Genomic DNA, 21,650 nt, shown 5'->3' with positions numbered 1-21,650 from the left:
AACAAAAGCCCAATAACCAAACAAAACCAAACCCCAGAACAAAACCAACCCAACCACCACAACAGCAGAAATTAAACCCGAGCCTCGACGCCGAGTCCCACCCCAACGTTTCCCAGAGGCTCCGCCGATTTAAGGATGTATTATAGTTTTTGCTTCTAGTTTCTTTATTTTGTATAAAGGAGAAACAAATAAAGTATGTTTTTGTGTTTACTGATTATTTATTGTACTTTAGTCATCGGAGGCTCCGAATTTTTCTATTTTGAAGGCAGGGAGGGGGTGGCGCTGGGGAGGGGGGCAAGAGGATGGGAGGGGGGGGGAAAAGGAAGGAGAATGGAAAAGGAAAGGAAAAAGTTGTTTTCTGAAAGCGTCGTGGGTTTCCTGTCCCCGCTGCCTCTTGCGGAGGCTGTTAGTGTGAATGGCTCTTGTTGTTCAATGTGAATAAAAAACCTTTTAGTTACCTACTGTTCCGTCACCTGGTCCCTTTCATTTTATTTTATTTTTTTTTTTTAAAGACAAGACCATAAGAGATGTTGGCAGGGCTGCCCTGCTCCCCCGCTGTCCCCTGGCCCTGCACGGGGTCCAGGGGACCGGTCCCCATCGGTCCCCTGCGTGGGATGGGTGCCACGGCCCCTGTACAAGGTGATGCTGCTGCATCCCAGGCTGCATCACCCACTGGGCACCCCAGTCCCTCCCAGTCCCCCCATCACAGGGGGGGGGGGCACATTACCCAGCTCAGCACCTTCCCCCACAGCAGACAGGCCAGAGCATCATTTCTTCCTAGGAGGGGTATGGTGTGTACCCCCCAAGACCCCCCCAGGGCACCCACAACCCTGTGGGGGGACACTGGGGTGCCAGCAGGGCTGCTGGGGACACACACCCCAAGGTGGGGGCTGTGAATGCCATCAGCAGCTTTTGCCCCCTCCGCCCTGGGGGCACCGAGGGCAGGCAGGAGGGGGGGGGTCTCCTCCCTCAGCACCCCACCACCACCACCACTTTCCCTCTCTTGTTTTCTGAGATACAAAAATAAATAAAGTCCAAGGCAGGCTGCAGCTCTGAACTAATATTTAAAATGCAAAATCATGGCAGAGTTCCCCCCCCCCCCCTTGTCTTGCAGTAAAAAGATATAAACAGAATAAATTACCTTCCCTTGCTGGCTTACGAGAGTCCCTCTCTCCTGACCTGAATTTTAAGTCCTGGCTTGGTTGTAGCATGGAGCACCGATGATTTATGAAAAGCCAGCCACTTCTCTGCATATTTTCTCTGTTCAGCCAAGTGGTAGAATTTATCCTTCCTATACCATTACCAGCATTAATAACAGGGTGGCAAACGAGCCGGGCCGAGCCCCAAGAGATCCCTCAGCCAGGAGCCAGAGCTACCACAAAGACTCTGAACTCCCACCACCCACAAAGCAAAGCAGCCCTCCCCTTTTAACAGGTGGGGAAACTGAGGCAGGAGCCGCTCCCTTCCGCCGCACCCCTTCCAGGCTGTTGGTGTTATCAGGTAACGGGTGCTTCTTATAAGGACAGGGCAAGGTGGTGTTAAATAACTGCCTCCCAGCATCTTTTTGAGCTTTATAAATTGGAGCACAAGGTCATTCACTAGGTAAGCACTGGCTGCTATTATTATTATTATTATTATTATTATTATTATTATTATTATTATTATTATTATTATTATAACTGAGCCCAAGGCATGCACCTGAGGGCTGTTTGCAGGCTGCTGGAGCACGTTGTCCCCAGGGAGGGACAGGCTGCAGGAGGGATTTTGGCTGATGCTGGCATGCTCCAAGCTGCCACCGCCCGTGCGGGGGGCTCAGTGGGAGCAGCCATCCAAGCAGGGACCTGCCAGCATGGAGGAGTTTTACTGGTTGGGCCTCGGAGCTGGGTGCAGGAGCCAAACCTTCCCCCCCGGTCAGGGGCTGCTGCTGCCCTGGGCTTGCCCGTCCCGGCAAACACCCAGCTTGGCGCTGGCAGAAGGGACCTGATGGCTGGGGAAAGCCCAGGGGCCGGATCCAGGCCGTGGGACGCGGAGCTGGCCTTGCAGGGAGCAGCTGGGTTCAGCCCCTTGGTTATCCCAGCCCTTCACCACAGCTGGGTTTGGGGTCCCCATTGCGACCAGGGTCGGCGTACGGCATCAGAACTGAGGTTGGGGGCCCCATCGCAGCCACGGTGGAGGTCCCTGGTCCCCATCACCCCAGCAGTCCCAAGAAGGCACCAGCACCCAGGGTTCACGCCTGTCTCCGGCTGCAGGGTGACCATGGGTGACCCCCCACCAGCTGGGGCCATGCCCACCCCTGGCAGGGTGTCCCCCAGATAACCTGCACCCCCGCACCCCTGCCGGGGACATCCAAGGCCCAGTCCCCCTCAGCTGGCACCCAAAGCCCGAGCGCTCCCTTGTCAAGGCAAGAAGGGGGCAAAGCTCCCTGTTGGGGTGCTCGGGGCGTCACCTCAAGCCCCGCGGCCGTGCCCGTGTCACCGCCAGCATAACCCCCGTGGGACCGTGCTGGGGAAACACCGCCGCGAGCTCCCGGCTGCCCCGAGCCCCGGCAGAGCAGCGTCAGTCCTGGGAATAAACTTCTTTTCAAAAGCTGTTGGGCAAACATCAATGCTATTTTTTTTTCTCCTGACCTTTTTCCCTTTTTTTTTTTTCTTTTTTTTTTTTTTTTTTTTTTGAAGGGAAGGTCTGCAGAAGGTGGAAAGTAATCAGGTTTTGGACCTGGGATAAAAAATTGCTGGAGTAGGTTGGGCTGACTCCTTATAATTAATAGTGTGCCTCGTAATAGGATTCTCCAGCCTTCGGTGCTCCCTGGAAACACCTTTTTACATAAGATATTGCTCACAATGGAGCGGCAGAGTTTTGATTTATGGGGTTTTGGCCTCCAAGAAGCATCTGGGGGTGCTGGCCTGGCCGGTGGGATGCACTGGGGGAGAGGGGGAAAGGGCCGAAGGCGGGGAGGGTGCTCCTGCGGGGCTGGCAGCCGGGTCCCGGGGCAGGCGCCCGGCCAGGGGAAAGGGCCTGGGGGGGGGATGCCTGCGATCCAGGGGCTGAGCTGGTCCTGGGGCTGAGCTCCCTCTGCTCCGAAGGCGAGGAGGAGGAGGGTGAGAAGGGTTTTGGGGCAGGAAAGGGCTTGTCTCCGTGCCCGGCCTCACCGGGGGATGCCTGGGGCATGGGCTCAGCTGGGGAGCCCCAGTGGGATCGAGACCCCGCATCGCCCGGGGATGGGAGGAAGGAGGGGGGAGAAGCATCACTGGGGGGACACGAAAAACCCCAGGAGGAGCAATAGCAAAGGGCTAAAAGCAAATGCAGCACCAGGGAGCGGGAATGGGGGTGAGCAGGAAAGCCTGGAGGAAAGGGGGGAATGGGAAAAAGAATGGGATGGGGGGGAAAAAAGGGGGATCATGGAGGCTCCGGGATGGGGTACGCACACACGCACGAGCGTGTCGGTGCACCTCGGAGCCCACGGGTGTTAAACACAGCTGGGGAGCTCCGCCAATAAATCACTGTAACAAGCGGGTCCGTGCGTGTTGTTCTCTTCTGACCGCAGACAGCGCGGCAGGAATGGGAGAAGATTGTAATAATTAATAATCATTAGAATAATAATGCATAAAGACAGTAGCAAAGTAATTAGTCAGAGAGGGAGCGCTTGCTAATTGAGGTGGGGAGCTGCAGTCCGAACAGCCTGGGGAGGAGCCGGGGAGGGGGCACGGAGGGTTTGGGGATGGGGAGGAGGATGCCCGGCGTGTCCACAGGGCAGAGCGGGATGTGTGTACCCCAGTCCTGCCATCGGGCTGGCAGGGGAGGCACAGGCAGGGCCCCGGCTCCGTCCCTGCCTGCGGTGTGAGCCCTGGTCTCGTCCACCCTGCGTGCCTCAGTTTCCCCATCCCTACACGGATGCTGTGTGCTGGGGCAGAGGCTGCGGGAGGAGTCTGGCACCGCGTCCGCCAGGCAGCGGGGTTTTATTTTGGTTATTTTGGAAGGAAAGCAAGCAGAGGGTGCCGGCAGGGCTCCGTCGCATCCCCCTCCGCGGGGTGGGAGTCACTCCAGCCCCAGCTGGCTCTTCAGGGCCCGCAGCTGGGCCGCCTGGATGCTGCCGCCCCCACACACCACCACCACCACGGAGGCCAGCGGGGTCCGCAGCCGCCCCTCACGCTGCAGCCGCTGCAGCCGCCCCGTGTAGAGCAGGGCCAGGGCGGCCCCACACGCCGGCTGCACCAGCATCCTCTCGTCGTCTGCGGGAACAAAGCGGGGGGACACCCTGAGCCGCCCGCCCACCCCGTCCCCATCAGCCCCCTGACTCTGGCAAGTCCCAGACCAGTCCCAAGAGCCGGTAGTGTCCCTCTCGCCCCTGCCATGCCTGGCTGGACCCTGCTCACCCAGGAACTGCTCCACGGCTCGCACAGCCTCCGTGTCCTCCACCACCTGGGAGATGACCTGGCACTCCTGGGCGCACTCCAGCGCCCGTGCCGCCACCATCTTGGCTCCCAGACACTTGGCCACGCTGGGAGAGGAGGGGAGGAAGGCAGTCAGGGTGGTCCCGGGACCCTTCAGTGAGCTGGGCTGAGACCCGCCAACTCGTTGCACGCATGGCCGCTCCCACAAAGCCCACCTCACCTGGTGATGTCGGGGAGAGAGACGAGCCGGCCGGCCGCCAGCGCCTCATGGAAGCTGTGAGCCCCCCGGGTCTCGGCGGCGACGATGGGGATGTCCTGCCAGCCCACCTGGCGCAGGCCGGCCACGACACCCGCCAGCAGCCCCCCGCCGCCCACTGCCAGCAGGATGGCGTCCGGTTTGGTCTCCAGCGAGTCCTTCAGCTCCCGGACCAGGCTGGCGTGACCCTGCCTGCAGGGCGAGGCGGCGTGGGAGGATGTGGCCCGGGGGCACCCGGAGCCAGCCGGGACCCCGGGGATGGGGACCGGGGGCAGGAGCTGAGCCCTGGCAGCACTCACCACACCAAGGGGTGGTCGAAGGGGTGGATGCTGACCCAACCCTCGGTCTGTGCCAGCTCCAGGGCTCGCCTGTTGGCTTCATCCCACACCTGGGGGGGGCAATGGGGGCTCAGCGGGGCCACATCCAGCCCTTGCACCCCGAAGATGGGTCCCTTGTCACCGCGGGGCACTGGGCTGAGGTGGGGGTCCCCGGGGTGACCCTGCCGCAATGCCGGGTGGAGGGGATGCAGGTGGGGGACATTTCGGGATGGGGTTTGCCATGCACATCCCCGGCATCGCAGAGCAGGCTGAGCTCAGGCTCAGCCCCCTCTGGTACCCCCAGACCCCAGTTCTGGGGGGCTGCTGGAGGGGTACCTGGCCAGAGACCTCCACCTCCGCCCCCAGCTCCTCCAGCTTGCGCACGGTGGCGGTGCCAGTGGTGCTGGGGACCACGACGGTGACTGGCATCCCCAGCTTCTTGGCCGCGTACGCCGCTGCCAGACCTGCGTTACCCCCTGAGGAAAGCAGGGGTCAGGCAGGGCTCATCCCTCCCTGCACCCCCGTATTTCTCATGAGCATCCCCAATAGCTCCCCCCCCTCAGTTTAGACCCCAGTTACCTGAGGAGCAAACGAAGTGGCGGCAGCCCTTCTTGGCAGCCTGAAAGGCAGGAGGGAAGGAGGGAAGGGGATGGCTGTGTCCCCCCGCCGTCCCCCCCGTAAGGGCACGAGCCCACGCGTGCCCACGCTCACCTCCTGGCAGAGGTGGCCGATGCCGCGGATCTTGAAGGAGCCCGTGGGCTGGACATTTTCCAGCTTCATGTAGACCTTGGTGCCCGCCGCCTTGGACAGGGGCAGGCTCTCCAGGACGGGCGAGACGATGTGGAAGGGCTTCTTGCCCCCGCCGAACGGGGCTGCCATGGCCCTGGCGATGGATGCTCTGCCAGGGAGAGGTGGGGGAGCCGCCGGCTGCTCCCCGAGGGTTCCCCCCCCCCGTGGCCCTGCTGCCCGTCCTGGGCTCGGTACAGGGCACAGGAGCCCCTCAGGAGGGACAAGGCTGTCCCCAGCGTCCCCTCCCATCTCCGGGATGCAGCAGCACCGAGCACTGGGGCGCAGCGAGGGGCCCTCCCTGCCCTGGCAAGCTGGGCCACCCCCTCCTGCATCCTCCTGGTCCCCAAGCCCCCAGTGTCCCCAGGTGTCCCCCGCACACCCTGTCCCCTGAGCCAGGGCCACCCCACAGCAGGGATTACCTGGTGTCCCGTGGGGCCTCGCTGTGTGTCCCCAGCTCCTCGCCCGCAGCCGCAACAGAGTTTGGGGACAGAGGAGGAAGAGGAGACGTCGGAGGGGCCGTGGCGGTGTCCCCAGGTCCCCGTGTCCAGTGGCCCAGCGGGGCGAGGGGCAGGGGTTAAACATTGCCCTGGCCCCGGCTGTTTGCTCAGCACCAGGCGGGTTTTTCCAACCATGGGGCTGGATCTGTGCCGAAAGCACCCAGCCATGGTCCGGGCACGGTGCCGGGTGCCCTGGCGGGGACAGCCACGTGCGGCCCCGGCAGCCAAATCCCAGCAGCCTTCGCATGCCCAGGGGATGTGATGTGGGCACCCAGGAGACGGGGGGAAAAGGAGAGGCAGCTCCCAAATGACTTTGGGGGTCCCCGAGGGTTTGCCCCCGCCAGCTGGGCACAACCACCGGCTCTTCTCGGGTCCAGCCAGAAACATGTCCCAGTGGATATGAGGACTTTGCCCATTTGACCCGGACCCCTGGTGTAGCGAGGGCAGCCTGTGCGCCCCAAATCCCTGGCAGGCAGCCGAGACCCCCCCCATCACCTCCAAATGAGCCATCGCACCCCTATGCCTGCCCCGCCAAGCCCCCTGCTCCGCGGCAGCCCCGGGCCCCTCTCCGAGCTGCGTGTCCCCAGGGGGTTCAGCCCTGCCGGCTGGGTAAGGCCCCCAGGACGAGACCCCCCCAGCCCCGGCTGGGCAAGGCAGGCACCCCCCAGGCAGGAGGGGTCTGGGGGGGAATGGTCCCTGCACGGCTTGTGCAAGTGCCCCACGAGCATCCCTTGGAGATGGAGGTCCCGGAGGGACCCAGCCAGAGCCCGGCTGAGCCCCGAGGTCCAGCAGCACCCAGGGACCCCCAGGCAAAGCAGGCAGAGCCCCCCCCTTTCCTTCAGGACACCCCTTCTTGTCACCCAGCCCTGGTGACACCCGCCAGGGTAAGGGTCCCCCCAGCACGTACCCTACCTCTGCACAGAGGGGCTGGCTCTGTTCTGGACAGGCGAGGAGGAGGAAGGTGGTGTCTGGAGGAAGGTCTCTCCCTGGCAGTGTCTGAAAGCAGGGCCCTTTGGCACAAGGTTAGTCCCGTCCCCTTCCGTGGTGGCTCCACCGGGGTCCCAAGGGGGGCCTGCGGCACACGAGCTGGCACACACACAAGACACAGCCACGACACCACCGAAAGAGGTGCACTGGGAACCCCCCTCTTCCCTCCCCAGCTCTGTCCCACTGCCAGGTGGAGAGAAGTGAAACAGGCCCTGGAATACCAGATTTCGGTCCCCTGACCCAAAGGGCGCTGCAAAGCCCCCCTGGTGACAGGCACCAAGCAGGGCACAAGCTCCAGAACAGCCCTGTCCCTGAGGGGACTGGCCTTTAGTGGCAATGAATGAACTACCCCCCTGGTGCTTACACCATCATTAGGCTTCAGAGTGAACAGCACAGGCAGTGTCAGCACAGAGGCACAGCACTGCCTGCAGAGAGCAGGTGCCTCTGCACTGAGCCACGCTGCTTTTGGGACATCAGGGACTGGAAATGTGGGGGACAATGAGGATTTCTTGAATGGGGACACCACGGTGGGGGGAGGCACAGGAGGTCCAGCTCCCCTGGGGGCCCATGGAGCGACACCCCCCCCCCCCCCCCAGTGGGCAGAGGGGCTGCAAGTGCTTCCCTGGGGCTGGGCCCTGGGGAAGGGGTGCAAGGAGCCCCCCCCCCACTCACAGGGAGGAGGCTGGGGACCCCCTCGGCGAGGGCACCATGTTTCGGCTCAGCCCTGGGGTGCTCTGGGGTCCTTTTCCACCCCACACCCCCCTCCCCGTCTCCCCCTTGGCTGCATCCCTGTCCTGGGGAAGGCGATGCCAGGCTGTCACCCGGTCACGTCCCCTGGCCAGGGTCCCTGGGTGACATGGCCTCAGCTGCTGGCTGCTGCAGCGGAGGTGGTATTTAACCATTTCTGTTTGTTTGTCTGCTTTTAAGAAAATAAAAAAAAAACCAAAGGGAAGCAGCAACGCAGCCGCCGCTGCGTTTCCAGGGTGCCCCGTCCTTGGCACCGATGTGCCCGTCCCTCCTCGCTGCCCTGTCACTGGGTGGCAGTGACCTCCTCCTCCCCAGGGAAACTGAGGCACAGGGACCCCCCCCAGCACCCCTTTCCCTGGGGACAGCAGGGGACACGAGCACAGGCTCTGCCACCTCACCTGCAACCCCCTCACCCCCCCCAGCACAGCAGGTTTTGGACACCCCTCCCTCTCCAGGGCACCCATCCCAGCTTTTGGGGTGCTGGCACCCCAACAACCCAAACCTGCTGCAACCCAGCCCCGCGCAGCCCCCAGGGAGCTGCAGGGGCCCCCAGCCCTGGTGGGAACCTGGCGCCTTCAAAGCGCTGCCGAGCACCAGCTCATTAATCCCCCAGTAATGACCTCGTTATTCCTAACGAGGCAGAGCGGATCAAGGGAGCTGAGGTAAGAGGATTTTGCAATGGGGGTTTCGGGGCTGGGGGGACACAGGTGGCAGAGGAGGGGAAGACAAAAGGGATGAGGACGGTCACCCCGTCCTGGGGGGCGAGCGCTGGGACCTCCCCCCTCCATCCCACAGCCTGGGCTTCCCCCTTTCAGCAGCTCTGCCCCACACCGGGTACCCAGCCTGATGCAGCAGCAAAGAAACCTTAGCAGCCTGCACCCCAAAAGAGCCCGGCCTGGCTGGCTGCACGCTCTCCCAGTGGGAAGCAGCGGAGAAGCAGGGAGCACCCCGTTAATTTGAGGGGAGAAGACCGCCGCGTGAGCCCAACCCTTATACAAGACACCAGAGAATCTCAGCAGAGCACAAAGCACAGCCACCACCTCCGCTGCACCCAGACCGCTTTATTTGTCACAGCCAAACCAGCTCACTCCCATCCTCTCTGCCCCGTGGGCGAGCCCCAGCCTCCCAGGAACCCCCCCTTTTCTGGGAAGAGCCCCCCCTGTACCAGGCTTGAACCCGGGGCCGGAGCCCCCGGGCGGGGAGGGGGCACGGCCCCTTGCGCAGCACAGCCGGCGCCGCAGGGATGCGGCAGCGAGAGGCAGAAGCAGAAAGAGCTGGGGGTGCAGGGGACCCCCCCCTTGCACCCAAAGCCAGGCCCCCTGCAGACAAGGGAAGAGCCAGGAGCGCTGCCCCCCCAAAGGGGTCCCCACGCGGGACAGACGCCCGCGGATGGACGGATGCCTGCAGATGGACAGACGGACAGGTTCAGCCCGGCGGCGGCCGCTCAATCCCAGCGGACCTTGATGGGAGGGAAGGTCCAGAGGTCGGGGTGGCCCATGTGCAGCAGGGTGCTGCAGGGGGAGGCGCTCCAGCGGAAGGGGGGCACGTCGTCCCAGGCGGGACCGCTGGCGGCCACCAGCCCGAAGGTGGGGGCCATGCCCGAGGAAGTGACCTGGTGTTGGGGGGCAGCGGGAAGAAAAAGCAGGGGTGCAAATCAACACAGGGAAGGGGAAACGCAGCCCAGGGGGAGCTGTCGGAGGGGGGTGCACCCCCAAAGAGGGGACCTCCAGCTCCCCCCCAGTCCCACCCCATCTCCTCCACCTTCATGTCGGTGCCGCCGTGGCAGCGCTGGCGCAGGGCCGGGAAGGGGTAGGTGCCGTTGGAGGGGTTGAGGTCGGAGCGGGCGGAGATGGCGTTCTCCGCGTTCTGGGGGGGGTCGCAGCCCCTGCACCGTGACAGCGGGTCCCGCAGGTAGTTGTTGGACCTGTGAAGTGGCCAAGCGGGAGTCACGGTGAAGGTGGGGAGGGAAAGAAAATGTATATAAATTTATAACGATGAAAAAAATCACCCCCAAGGGTTGCAAATCCCTGGGGGGGGGGAACCACACACCCAGGTCTGGGGGGTCCCCAGCACCCACCGCATCAGGCGGACCATGGAGTCCAGGTCGCGGACCAGCGTCTGGTTCCGGCGGAAGATCTGGGCGCGCGGGTTCTTGTCGTAGGTGAACCAGTCACCGTATTTCTTCACCAGCTCCAGGTTCCCGCTGGCGTTGAAGATCTCCTCGAAGTACCTGGGGTGGGGGACCCAGCGAGTCAGCACCCAACGGCGGGGGGCAAGGCCAGCGTTGGCTGCCCCCCCTCTATGGGGCACCAGTAGGGTGGGATGAGGCTGGACGGAGCTCACGGCACGTTGTAGCTGGCCCAGTAGCCCTGCTGGTACAGCAGCTCCGTCTGATCGGCCGCCATCACCAGGCCCCTGCGCTGGGAGAAGAGCATCGGTCAGGGCAGATGGTGAAATCAAGCGGGGACGGGGGGACGTGCTGGGAAGGGGGGCAGCCCAGCTGGGGGTCCCATTCCCACCCCAGGCAGGGGCGCCGGGCACCCATCACCTGCATACAAGCATCCCCGAGAGCCTTCAGCTGCAGGCTGGCAGCGCAGGCAGCTCCTGCCTGCATTTGCATCCCCATCACCCAACTCCCACCCATTGCGCTGGGGCAGATGGGACCCTTAGGACCAAAAAATCCGTGGGGACGGGGCTCTGGGAAGAAACGCTTCCACCATGGCTCAGCGGAGTAGCCAGCACTCGGGGAAGAACGGGGGTACTCACGGGATCTGCTCCAGCACGGTCAGCACGCCCTGCGGCGGGCTCGCTCTCCCCGGCGTGAAGGCGTTGTAGTCCACCACCATCCACTGATTGTTGTACCTGGCACGGAGAAGGAGGGAAACACCCCTCCGGCAGCCGGCCTCTCCCCGGGCACATCCCCGCTGCCTGAGGGGAGCATCCCTCCATCTGATCCCCCCTCCCCATGACAGTCGGGGGGGATTCCCGCGCCCCATCCTGCCCCGCTCACGTGCCGCTGTTGAACCGTCGGAAGACGGCGGCCCACTCGGGACCGCTGCGGGCCAGGCGGTTGGCCACGATGTTCCTCAGCCACTCCAGGACGCTGCCCCGTGGGTCCAAGTACTTCCATCGTGCTGGGTTGTTGTTCCCGATGGTGGTTTCCAGTGCTACCTGTGGGGAGGGGAGCGATGGGCAGGGCGGTGGGGCTGGGAAGGGGTCCCCCAGGACCAGACCCCCACTCACCAACCCACTGCTGAGGAGGTAGAAGTCATCCCCAGAGAAGATGGCGCCAGGGTAGGAGGAAAACACCTGGATGCTCCCGGGGATCTGAGAGTTGCCTGGAGGGAAGGGATGCAAAAGCAGGGGAGAATCAGAAGGGGGGTGTCAGCCGCAGCCCCCCCCAGCCCAGCCCACGCACCGCCGGCCGAGGCGCGGAAGGGCAGCGTGTACTTCTTGATGACGCGCAGCATGGACTGGTAGGAGGTCCAGGTGTCGTGGGCGACCAGGAGATCCCGGTGGCCCGGCAGCAGCTTGAGGAGGGCAGAGCAGGAGCCCGAGCCCAGGACGCGTCCAGGGGAGGAGCGGTTCAGGGCAGATTCCAGGTCCTCCAGGTCACCCCCCAACTGCAGCAGGCTGGGGGGAAGCGAGACACGGGGTATCGGGTGGGGGACAGCCTGGCCCCAGAGCCGAGCTGGCTCCGAGCTCTCTGTCCGTCTGTCTGGGCTGCAGGGTGTTTCTCCATCCCATCCCAGTGCAGGCACGAGCACCCCAGCAGCCTGAGCAGGGAGGGAAGGGTGAGCACAGCGGTGGGGAAACTGAGGCAGGGGGCTGCAGCAGGCCTGGGGGGGCACCCACCACCCAGCCCATGGTGCTGGGGAGGAGGAGCACCTGCCTTGGCTCCATCCTGCCCTCGCAGCAGAGAACAAGCACCCAGAAAAGGTGGGTGAGGGCGACTGGGAGCAGAACCGGGCGTCCCTAGACATCCAGGAACCATCCCCATGGTCTCCCCCACCAGCAGCACCCCAACCCCGGGGGCAACCGCCCCCCACTCTCCATCACCTCCGAGAGGAGCTTACAGAAAGCCGAAGGGTGCCAGGGTGAACCTGCCCCGGGGGAAGTCCAGGCGCCCGTTGTAGCTGTCCTCCAGCCCCTTCAGCTGCAGCAGGGCCAGGCGCACCTGCGGGGACAGGGGACAGAGCTGGCCCTCGGCTCCCGCAGGAAAGAGGGGCGATGGATTTCAGGGGGACGGGGTCCCCCCCTTCCATCAGGGGATGCAGCAGACCCGGTGGGTCCCGGCGCTGCCACAGAGGCGGGAGGAGGAACGGGGGGAAGCGGTGCCGTTGGCGGGACTGTGACTCAGCACCGGTGGCCGCAGGGCGCTGAGCCACCCCCTGCGCATCCCACCAGCGGCACGTGAGGCTCTGGCAGGGACGAAGTCACGAGTTGCCTCCGCTCGCCCAGGGGCAGAGCATCCACGGTGGCCAGATCCCAATCATCCCGCCTGGAGCCCCGCCAGGACCCCCAGCACCCCTGTCCCCTCCTCTTGATGACAGCCCCAGTTAGCCCGGGGGGATGGAGCGGGGGGTCGCCCTGGGTGGGGGTACCCCATCCTCACCTGGTGCCAATACTCGGGGTCCTCCCCCTTGCCCATCTGCTCCTCCATCCAGCCCAGGTTGGCCTCGAGGTAGCTCCGCAGCTTCTCGCAGTACTCGCTCTCGTACTTGAAGGGGCCGCAGTAGCCCACCATGGTGTTCATCCAGTGCATGTACATCAGCTGGGGGACGCGGCGGTGTCACGGGTGGGGGTCAGCCGGGGGGAGACCGCGTCGAGCCCCTGGGGACCCCGATTTCGCAGGGGTCACCCGTTACCTGCTCGGAGACGGCGGCCTCGGCGAGCCCGGCGGCGTAGGCCTGCAGGCTGTCGTTGTACGAGGCGTTGGTGGTCACCTCCAGGAAGGCCCAGCTGCGGGGGGGACACGGACACGGGGGGGTCACGGACACGGGGGGAGACATGGACACGGGGGGGGGACACGGACACGGGGGGGGGACGGGGCTCCCCACCCGCGACGGCTCCCCCAAGGCCACCCCCGCCGCCCCGTTCCCGCTCGGCTCTCTCCGAGCCCCCCGTCCCTACCCGACGGCGGGGATGCGATCGTCGAGGCTGGCCCAGGCGACGGCGGCGGGGTGGCGGCCGGGCAGGACGCGGAGCCGCCCGGAGCCGGGCTCCAGCAGCACGGAGACGTTGCGGGGCGGCGGGGCGGCGGCGGCGGCGGCGGGGGCTGCCCCGGCCAGGGCGGCGGCCATGACGGCCCCCAGCAGCGCCCGCAGCGCCGCCATGGCTGGGAGGGGGGCGTGGCAGGGGGCGTGACCAGGGGCGTGGTCGGGGAGAGAGACACGCCCCCCGCAGCCCCGCCTCCTCCGCGGGCGTGGGGGGGCCCCGCAGCCCGGCCCACCGCCCTCTCCGTGTCCCCCACAGCCCCCCCGTGTCCCATACCGCCCCCCCGTGTCTCCCATAGCCACCCTGTGTCCCCCACAGCCCCCCGTGTCCCCCACAGGCCCCCCGTGTCCCCCACAGCCCCCCCCCCCGTGCCCCCCACAGCCACCCCGTGTCCCCCACAGCCCCCCCCCGTGCCCCCCACAGCCACCCCGTGTCCCCCACAGCCCCCCCCGTGTCCCCCACAGCCCCCCCGTGTCCCCCTAATCCCAACCCCACGCACGCACCCACGCCCCCCAAATCTCCCCCCTCTCCGCCAGCCCCCAGCCCCACGCCCAGGGGAGATGTGCGCAGGTTCACGCCCCCCCCCCACCCCAGCCCCACCAGTGGGGAGCACGCGTGGGCCCCCCCGCCGTGGGGAACCCGGCGTGTCCCCCGTGGGGTCCAGCCCCAGCGGGTGCAGCCCGTGGGGAGCAGCTCAGGGGAAGCCTGACAGCGTGGGGGGGGACACACCGAGCCCCACGGGTGTTTTGGGCCGGGGGTGACACGTGAGGTGTTGGTGCCCGGCGCACCCAGCCTTGTGCAACCCCGGCCGGCGCCTGTCTACTGCCCTGCCCGCTCCTCTGGCGGGCAAAGTCCCCGAGGCGTGGGGTAACTCGGCGTGGCGGGGGCAGAGGGCTCGGAGCCCCCCACCCACGGTGACAAGATCACCGTGGGGCGCATAAAGTCCCCACGGCACGGCCCCACGTCGCCCCCCGCTCGGTGGTACCCTGAGTACCACCGCAGCCGCCCGCCCGAGGCCTGGCGCGCTCGTGCCATGCCACGGCAGGGTGCCAGGGAGCAGCGAGGAGGGGACGGAGCTTGACCCCAAAACTCCGGAGCCCACGCGGAACCGGGACGCCCAGCGGGCGCTGGGGTGGGTGTGGGTGCTGCCGGGGCACCGTGCCCGGCGGGGAGGACCCGGTAATGCCCTTTATCGGATCAGCCTCGGAGCTGGAAAAGACAACACAGGCCTGGGGCTGCTCTGGGCAGGGCAGCACCCAAAGGCACCGTTCATGCCGGCATGGCCCAGCACGCCCCAGCGGCTCCCAGTTGCCGCTGGTTAATTTTCCAGTACTGCCCAGTGCCCACGCATCCCCGCTCCCGCGCTTGGTGCCGCACGAGGCCTCGCTGGCCGCCCGGACCCGGCCGTGCACCGGGACGTGGGTGCAGAAACCAAGGTGGGAGCCCAGCGCACCCACCGCCTGCGCGGGCAGGCACCCGAGCCCCGCCGCAAGCACCAAAATTGGGCCTAAACCCAGCAAAACCAGTTAGGCAGAAAGTAGGGGCTGGGGGGGATGCCCAGGGCAAAGCAGGGCTCTGCCCCAGCACCCGGCCGGCTCCTGGCAGCTCCGGGCGCCGCCGGTGGGGACAGCGTCCTCGGCCATGCCTGCGATGAGCTCGCCCGGTCTCAGAGGGTCACCCCAAGGAGGGGCTCGGTGGGCGCAGCGCCCAGGGTGGGCGTCCAGCCTCTGCCCTGCCTCTGCCCGTGGGCACCGGGATGCGGGGGGACGGAGCGGAGGGCGGGGAGCCCCGCGTCCCGCGGCGGAGCCCCTGCCAGCCACGTGTAACAAAGCGGCGCTGTCCCTTTAAGAGCGGAGGGTGGCGGCCCCTTTAAGAGGCGGGGGGGCGGGGGGGGATCAGCTGCCCGCGCAGGACAGCGGGGCCGCGCCGCCACGGTGGGTCCACGGCGCGGGTGGGGTCCCCGGGTCCCCCTGAGCATCCCGGGACCCCCCACCCACCCCGGGGTCCCCATTCCCCACCCGCATCGGGGTCTCCCCGTCCCCTCCCTGGCTTGGGGTGGGGGTGGGGGTGCCCCGCGGGTCCCCTGGTCCTGCGTGGGTGCTCCACTCCCACGCTACGCCCCCCCCCTTTGCTCCGCAGGCGCCAGCAGCGGAGCGGCCCCGGGGCTGAGCCCCCCGCGGCGTGGACGTGGCGTGGCAGCGTGTTTTTCAGCCTGACCGCCGCTTGCTGTGCCTTTTATCATTATTATTATCATTTTTTATTTGATTTTTAATTATTTATTTTTAAATCCCCCCCCGCCCCCCCGCCCTGCCCGGGGAGCTGCGGGATGGGGGCCCGGGAGCTGCCCCCGTTCCCCCTCCCCGGGGGCCGCTGCCAGCCGTAGGTGCCCCCCGGCCATGGGGCAGGGTGCCATGGGGCCGGCCGGGGTGCTGAGTCTGGCCGGGGTGCTGAGCCTAGCCGGGGTGCTGGTGGGGGACAGCGGGACGCAGCCAGCCGGGACCCCGCTGCCGCTGGCCCCGGGGGACACGGTCCCTCCCGGGGGGGATGCTCCAAGCCACGGCCGGGGCCTGGATGTGAGTGAGGGGGTTGCGGTGGGGTTTTTGGGGCGGCGGGAGGGATGTGGGTGCTGCCGGGGTGGCGGGGTCCCATCCCGTCCCTGCTTCCCCTGTCCCCGCCATCGCAGCCGGGATCTCACCAGGATTTCCTCCGCTGCTGGTTTTCTCCTTCCAAAACCTCGCCGCTTGCCAGGCCGGCGCCTTCCCACGGCCAGGGTTGGGTGGGGGGCGATGCGGGACCCTAGGGACAGGGATGGGGACCCTAGGGACAGGGATGGGGACAAGGGCTCGCACCCCTGCTGGTCCTGGCACAGCCCTTGACCCACTCACACATAGCACAGACGGGGAAACTGAGGCAGGGGTGACGGTGACCTACCGAAAGCGGCCCAGCAGAGGGGCAGCGTCACCCGCGGGGGGCCCGGTGGCAGGGCGGTGGGCGCTGGGGGTGGATGGGTCTTGGGGTGCCTGGCCGAGCACCCCACGCTCTGCCCCGCAGTGCTGGGAGGTGCGGAAACGCAACAGCTCCGACTGGTGCCGCTTCGTCCGGAGCAACCCCGACTGCCGGCTGGAGGGTGGCTTCCTCAACTACCTCGAGGGGGTCTTCTGCGTCTTCCCCCACCGGCTGCTCCCCCTGGCCGTCACCCTCTACGTAAGGACGGGAGCGGGGCTGCTCGGCTTTGGGGGCGTGCGGTGGGGACCCCACCAGGGAGACCCCTCTCCCTGCCGTCTCTGTCCCCGCAGGCTCTCTGGCTCCTGTACCTGTTCATCATCCTCGGCGTGACGGCGGAGAAGTTGTGAGTAGCCCCGCGGTGGAGGGGACGGTCCCCGGGGTGAGCGGGGAGCCCCGTGGTCCTGGAGCAGCCCCATCACCCTCTCCGCCTCCTCTGCCCTTCCAGCTTCTGCCCCAACTTATCGGCCATCTCCACCAACCTGAAGCTGTCTCACAACGTGGCAGTATCCTTGCGGGGGACCTTGGCCGGGGACGGGGGACGTGGGGATGGGACAGGAGGTAGTGGCATGATGGGGACATTTCTTCCCCTGGCGCTGTGCCGGGGGAAACTGATTCGGAGCATGGTGAGAGGCGGGAGGGAGTCCTGCGGTGGCCGGAGCAGGCAGGTCCCCTGTGTCCCTATGGGGAGGAGGCCACCAGGTCTTTTCCTTGACGTCCCCTCTCCATGGTGTCACCTTCCTGGCCTTTGGCAATGGGGCACCAGATGTCTTCAGCGCTGTGGTGGCCTTCTCCGACCCGCGGACGGCGGGGCTGGCCATCGGGGCCGTCTTTGGTAAGGAGGCCCCCACTGGGGGCTGCCGGCTCGGGTGGGGTGACGGGTGGGGAGGACATTGCGGGGCCGTGGGACGCTCCCCCCCCTGAAAGGGACCCGTTGCGTTGGCAGGCGCCGGCGTGTTCGTGACCACGGTGGTGGCCGGGGGCATCGCCCTGGTCAAGCCCTTCACGGCCGCCTCCAGGCCCTTCCTCAGGGATGTCATCTTCTACATGGTGGCCGTCTTCCTCACCTTCATGGTCCTCTACTTCGGCAGGATCACGCTGGGAGAGGCTCTGGGTGAGCGCCGCGGGGGGCTGGGGCTGGGGGGTGGTGGGAGCAGCCTGGGGGTGCCGTGACCCCCCATCGCTCCCCCCATCCCAGGTTACCTGGGGCTGTACGTCTTCTATGTCTTCACTGTGGTGCTCTGCACCTGGATTCACCGGCGGCAGCGGGGCGAAGGGCTGGCCCCCACCGGACACTGGGAGCCAGGTAAGGGCCGCCCGGCCGTGCCGACGGGACCCCCGGCGTGCTGGGGTCTCCCTCCACTGCCCCCCTCCTCTCTCTTCCCCCCAGAGATGCCGACGGATGCCGAAGAGCAGGAGTCTTCGGGCACAAACAGCGGGGACTACGGTACGTCGTTCCCGGTGGGCTCGGGGCCGGCTGCGCTCTGTCCTCGGGGGTGGTCGGGGGTCCGGGGGACCCCCAGGCTGCTGCAGGTGTGACCGAGCCCATGGGGCGGCCATGGCCAGGTGTTGCCGTGGGGCTCTGTGGGGCCACACAGGCAACCAGAGCCCCATGCTGGAAGGGCTGGGGGGGGCCGGGGAGCCCCCCGCCCCGCTCAGCCACCATGGCCCCTTGCAGGTGAGGAGTACCAGCCCCTGCTCCCCTCCCGGGAGACCTCCTTGCGCATCCTGACCACTGCCCTCAGCCCCTTGGACTACCGCAAGTGGAGGAGGAAGCCCTGGTACTGGAGGCTCTTCAAGGTCTTCAAGGTGAGTGGCGGGGGACCGGAGCCGGGAGGAGCCCCCGCACGGGGCGTCCCCCTCCCCACTGGGGCTGCGTCAGCCCTGGGCTTTGCAGTGGGGATGGTGGGACAAGGACACGCGGGTGGGGGACAGGCCCCGGGGCTCCTCCCGGGGTGTCCCCTCTTGGGGGTCCCCCATTCTGGCTCACAGCCGCTCCTCCCAGGTGCCTGTGGAGCTGGTGCTGCTGCTCACCGTTCCCGTCGTGGACCCTGACAAGGACGACTTGAACTGGAAGAGACCCCTCAACTGCCTGCACATCCTCACCAGCCCCCTGGTCTGCGTCCTCACCCTGAAGTCAGGCGCCTGTAAGAGCCCTGGACGCCCCGGAGGGGACAGGACCGAGATGGCCACTAAAGCCCTGGGGACCGCAGGAACCCTTGGGAGCTGGCACCCCATGTGGGGAGGGGAGGATGAACCAGCAAAGAGCCAAGCTGGGGGGCCTGGTTTGCAGCTCCGTGGCTCTGTCCTCCCCCTGAGCATCCATGTCCTGGGGGAAAAATGGGGCAGGCTTCGCCTGCCTGGGGAAACTGAGGCACAGAGGGGAGCAGCCCTGCGAGGGCTTAGGGTAGAGGTGGCTTTAGGGGACAAGGCTTTCCCTCATAGCACAACCTGGTGGGATCCTGCCCCAGCCCATGTGGTGCTGGCGGGGCCGCTCTGATGCCCCCTCTCTCCACCACCTGCAGATGGGCTGTACCTGATCCAGGGCATCTTCCCAGTCTGGGGACTGGTCACACTGGTTGGCTCTGTCCTGGCCATCATCATCTTCATCACCACAAGCAACGAGGAGCCACCCAAGTACCACTGCGTAAGGTGCCCCCCACCCCTGAATGCCCCACCAGGGACCAGCCCAGCCAGCTCCAAACTGGGCTGGGGCAGAGCAGGAGCCAGGACCTCCTTCCCCAGGTCCCCAGTGGCCCCAGGAGGGACACGGCTGGCTGGAGGTGCCGGGTCCTGTGGGACGCACCCAGGGACCAGCTTACCCCTCTGCCCAGCAGGTATTTGCCTTCCTCGGGTTTTTGGCCAGTGCCATGTGGATCAACGCCGCGGCCACGGAGTTGGTGAACATCCTCCGGACCCTGGGCATCATCTTCCAGCTGAGCAACACCGTGCTGGGCTTGACACTGCTGGCCTGGGGCAACAGCATCGGCGGTAAGGGCTCTGCGGTGTCCCGGTGCCACCCAGGGCGTACCCATCCTCCTGGCACCCCCCAAGGTCTCCCCTTCTCCCTCTGCAGATACCTTCTCCGACCTCACCATGGCACGGCAGGGCTACCCCCGCATGGCCTTCTCTGCCTGCTTCGGGGGCATCATCTTCAGTATCCTTCGGGTGCCGGGGGGAGGTGGTGGTGGTACTTGGGGCAGGGGCTGCCTCAGTTTCCCTGCCTGCAGTCCAGGGAGAGCCCCTGCTCCTGGGGGACTCCTGGGCAGGAGCTGGGCAGGATCCATCCCAGGGTCCCTGGGATGCTGGCAACCTCCCCGGTGCCCGCACGGTGCGGGGGGACTGGCGTGGTATTTGTGAACCGCAGGAGCTGCAGGGAGGGAGCCAGCAGCATCCCCCTGTCCCCACTGCTGTCCCAGCCCCGGCGGGGTGGGGGTTTGGGCTGGAGTCTGGCAGATATGGGATCTGCCGAAGGGAAGGAGGGGAAGAGGCCGTGCAACCCTCCGGGAGGCTTTGTGTGGTCCCCAGACCAGGCTGAAGCCTCTCCTCGAGTGCTCCAGCCTGCATTCGCCATTTGGGCTAGCAAACAGCCACGGGGTGCGGACAGGGAGGAGAAGGGCCGGTGCTTCCCCCTCCCCGGGGCGGGAGGGAGGTGGCCGGCTCCGTCGCTCCCCCAAGGTCCCCTGCGCTGCGTCTCCATCCTGAACGTGCCCCAGACATCCTGGTCGGCGTGGGACTCGGCTGCCTGCTGCAGATGACCAGCAGCCAGCTGGTGGTGAAGGTAGGGCTGCGGCGACGCGGTGGCACGGGTCAGGCTGGCAGCAGGACCCCGGTGTCACTCCCCATCATTCCCCATCTCTCTGGCAGCTGGAGCCCGACAGCCTCCTGGTCTGGATCCTCGCCGGGGCCCTGGGGCTGAGCTTGGTCTTCTCCTTTGTGTCGGTGCCGGCGCAGTGCTTCCAGCTGGGCAAAGCGTACGGCGTCTGCCTCATCCTCTACTACCTGGCCTTCCTCTGCGTGGCCCTGCTGACCGAGTTCAGGGTGATCCGTCTCTCCGCCATCTGACCGGCCCCACCACCGGCAGGAGATGCACATCCATCCCTGGCTCTCGCTCTGCCTCCCTGCCGGATCGGGGCCTCGCTGTCCCCTCTCCCTGTCCCTGCCAGACGGACAAGGGCACCTTGACCCCAACCGTGCTGCAGCCACCACATGCTGGAGGCATCACGTGCCAGCCTTCGCTTTCCAGAGAGGGGCTGGTTGGTTGTGCTTTGGGAAAAGGAGCTGTTAGTCATTAGCTACGGCCTCTCCCCGCTGTTTAATCTTGTATAACTCAAGGTGGCTCTGAGCAGGAGGCAGGTTAAGACCTCGGCTTCCTCCGGTCCCGGTGGCAGGGGCAGGGAAGAGGGCAGCTCCAGCCCAGGGTCACGACAGGAGAGGTTTTACCTCTTCAACCACTTTACTTTCCCCTCCCAGTCTCCATCCCGGCTGCTCTGGGACGGGGCTAGGGCAGTCACGCCACCCGGGGTAACTCTGTGAAGGTCTGAGCACGAGTTTGTCATTGCAAAGGACGTGATGTGGCTTTGAAACGGCAGCCAAGGCGAAGCGAGACGGGGTTAAGGTGAGACGAAGCTCCAGGACAGTGCTCGGTTTTAATGCAAGCACAGCTGGAGGGAAAAAAAAACCCAAACCAACCCAGGGAGGCTGGTTTCCCCTGCTTTTTTAAGCTATGTTTTTCAACCCGAGTTTCAGATCCTACTTTTCTCCTCCTCCTAGGGGGGACAGAGCTGTAGGAAAGGACTGGGAGGTTTCCACACACAGTGTTAGCCTCTGGCAAGACTAGGCTTAGGCACCGTAAAAAAAACCAAACAAACAAAAAAAAACACCACACAAAAAAATTGCAAATTGCAATAAAAAACCCGACCACAAACCCAACGTCGACTTGTGTTGCTTGCTGCGAGGGTGTTTTCTCCTGCTCTCTGCTAGCGTAACACAACCCTCACCCAGCACAGCGCCTTGGAGGGGGAGAGGGAGCACCCGTAGCTTCTCCGGGGCGGCAGAGGGGCTGGACGCCCTCGGCTGCGCAGGACGGTTTTCCCAGCGGCTCGGGGAAGTGGTTTCCTCCAGGTTCACCAGCAGTTGATTTCTCAACAGCGGTCACATGCGCCTGACTCAGCCATTTAGTTGGGAAGTGCAGCATCACGGCGCGCGGTCAGCATTGCTCAGCTCCCCAGGGCCGGGGACGCCGGCGGGGCAGCCCACGGTCCCAGGAGAAGCGGAGCGGGTGGGCTGGTGCTGCTGCTCCTCGTCGGAGGGTCCGCAGGGTGCAGGCTAGAAAGCAAACTGCCGTTACGGACAGCCAGCCAGCCACGTTTTTGCTCCGCAGGGGCTGTTTTGCAAGAAGCACAACCGCCAGACCTGGTTCCTGCTCCCTTCTAAGGGTGCCAGC

General features: G+C 65.8%; 3 protein-coding genes across 7 annotated transcripts; 1 reads left to right on the top strand and 2 right to left on the bottom strand.

Moving 5' to 3' along the window:
* Positions 1–3,925: 3,925 nt before the first annotated feature.
* SDSL (serine dehydratase like) lies at positions 3,926–7,282 on the bottom strand. Of its 3 annotated transcripts, none has more exons than XM_087768811.1 (9): positions 7,163–7,282; positions 6,173–6,193; positions 5,676–5,862; positions 5,544–5,583; positions 5,301–5,440; positions 4,947–5,035; positions 4,612–4,839; positions 4,374–4,498; positions 3,926–4,229 (listed from the first exon to the last, which is right to left on the bottom strand). In XM_087768811.1, exons 3-9 carry the CDS (start codon positions 5,841–5,843, stop codon positions 4,036–4,038), a joined length of 984 nt encoding a protein of 327 aa, XP_087624937.1. In that variant the 5' UTR covers positions 5,844–5,862; positions 6,173–6,193; positions 7,163–7,282; the 3' UTR covers positions 3,926–4,035. The 3 variants fall into 3 exon arrangements, with proteins under 3 accessions (XP_087624937.1, XP_087624938.1, XP_087624936.1); XM_087768812.1 differs by having other exon boundaries at positions 5,676–5,847; positions 7,163–7,255; XM_087768810.1 differs by lacking the exon at positions 7,163–7,282 and having other exon boundaries at positions 5,676–5,847; positions 6,173–6,734.
* Positions 7,283–8,906: 1,624 nt separating this feature from the next.
* Positions 8,907–13,330, bottom strand: PLBD2 (phospholipase B domain containing 2). 2 transcript variants are annotated; one of them, XM_087768514.1, is made up of 12 exons: positions 13,118–13,330; positions 12,853–12,946; positions 12,600–12,758; positions 12,061–12,161; positions 11,403–11,617; positions 11,228–11,322; positions 10,995–11,155; positions 10,751–10,846; positions 10,328–10,399; positions 10,062–10,214; positions 9,746–9,908; positions 9,012–9,596 (listed from the first exon to the last, which is right to left on the bottom strand). In XM_087768514.1, exons 1-12 carry the CDS (start codon positions 13,318–13,320, stop codon positions 9,429–9,431), a joined length of 1,680 nt encoding a protein of 559 aa, XP_087624640.1. In that variant the 5' UTR covers positions 13,321–13,330; the 3' UTR covers positions 9,012–9,428. The 2 variants fall into 2 exon arrangements, with proteins under 2 accessions (XP_087624639.1, XP_087624640.1); XM_087768513.1 differs by having other exon boundaries at positions 8,907–9,596; positions 10,995–11,322.
* Positions 13,331–15,097: 1,767 nt separating this feature from the next.
* On the top strand, positions 15,098–21,136 carry SLC8B1 (solute carrier family 8 member B1). Of its 2 annotated transcripts, none has more exons than XM_087768481.1 (15): positions 15,098–15,774; positions 16,253–16,405; positions 16,498–16,550; positions 16,653–16,711; positions 16,935–17,039; positions 17,151–17,318; positions 17,403–17,510; positions 17,595–17,651; positions 17,883–18,013; positions 18,210–18,351; positions 18,730–18,851; positions 19,042–19,195; positions 19,281–19,361; positions 19,921–19,985; positions 20,072–21,136. In XM_087768481.1, exons 1-15 carry the CDS (start codon positions 15,598–15,600, stop codon positions 20,267–20,269), a joined length of 1,773 nt encoding a protein of 590 aa, XP_087624607.1. In that variant the 5' UTR covers positions 15,098–15,597; the 3' UTR covers positions 20,270–21,136. The 2 variants fall into 2 exon arrangements, with proteins under 2 accessions (XP_087624607.1, XP_087624606.1); XM_087768480.1 differs by having other exon boundaries at positions 19,039–19,195.
* Positions 21,137–21,650: the final 514 nt, after the last annotated feature.

The sequence above is a fragment of the Nipponia nippon genome, unplaced genomic scaffold, assembly GCF_047370975.1.
Source record: "Nipponia nippon isolate SJK-2023a ecotype South Korea unplaced genomic scaffold, ASM4737097v1 scaffold_30, whole genome shotgun sequence".
In the NCBI taxonomy this organism is placed as follows: Eukaryota; Metazoa; Chordata; class Aves; order Pelecaniformes; family Threskiornithidae; genus Nipponia; species Nipponia nippon.
The sequence above is the reverse complement of the archived record's forward strand: the minus strand, read 5'-3'. Positions and strand labels throughout refer to the sequence as shown.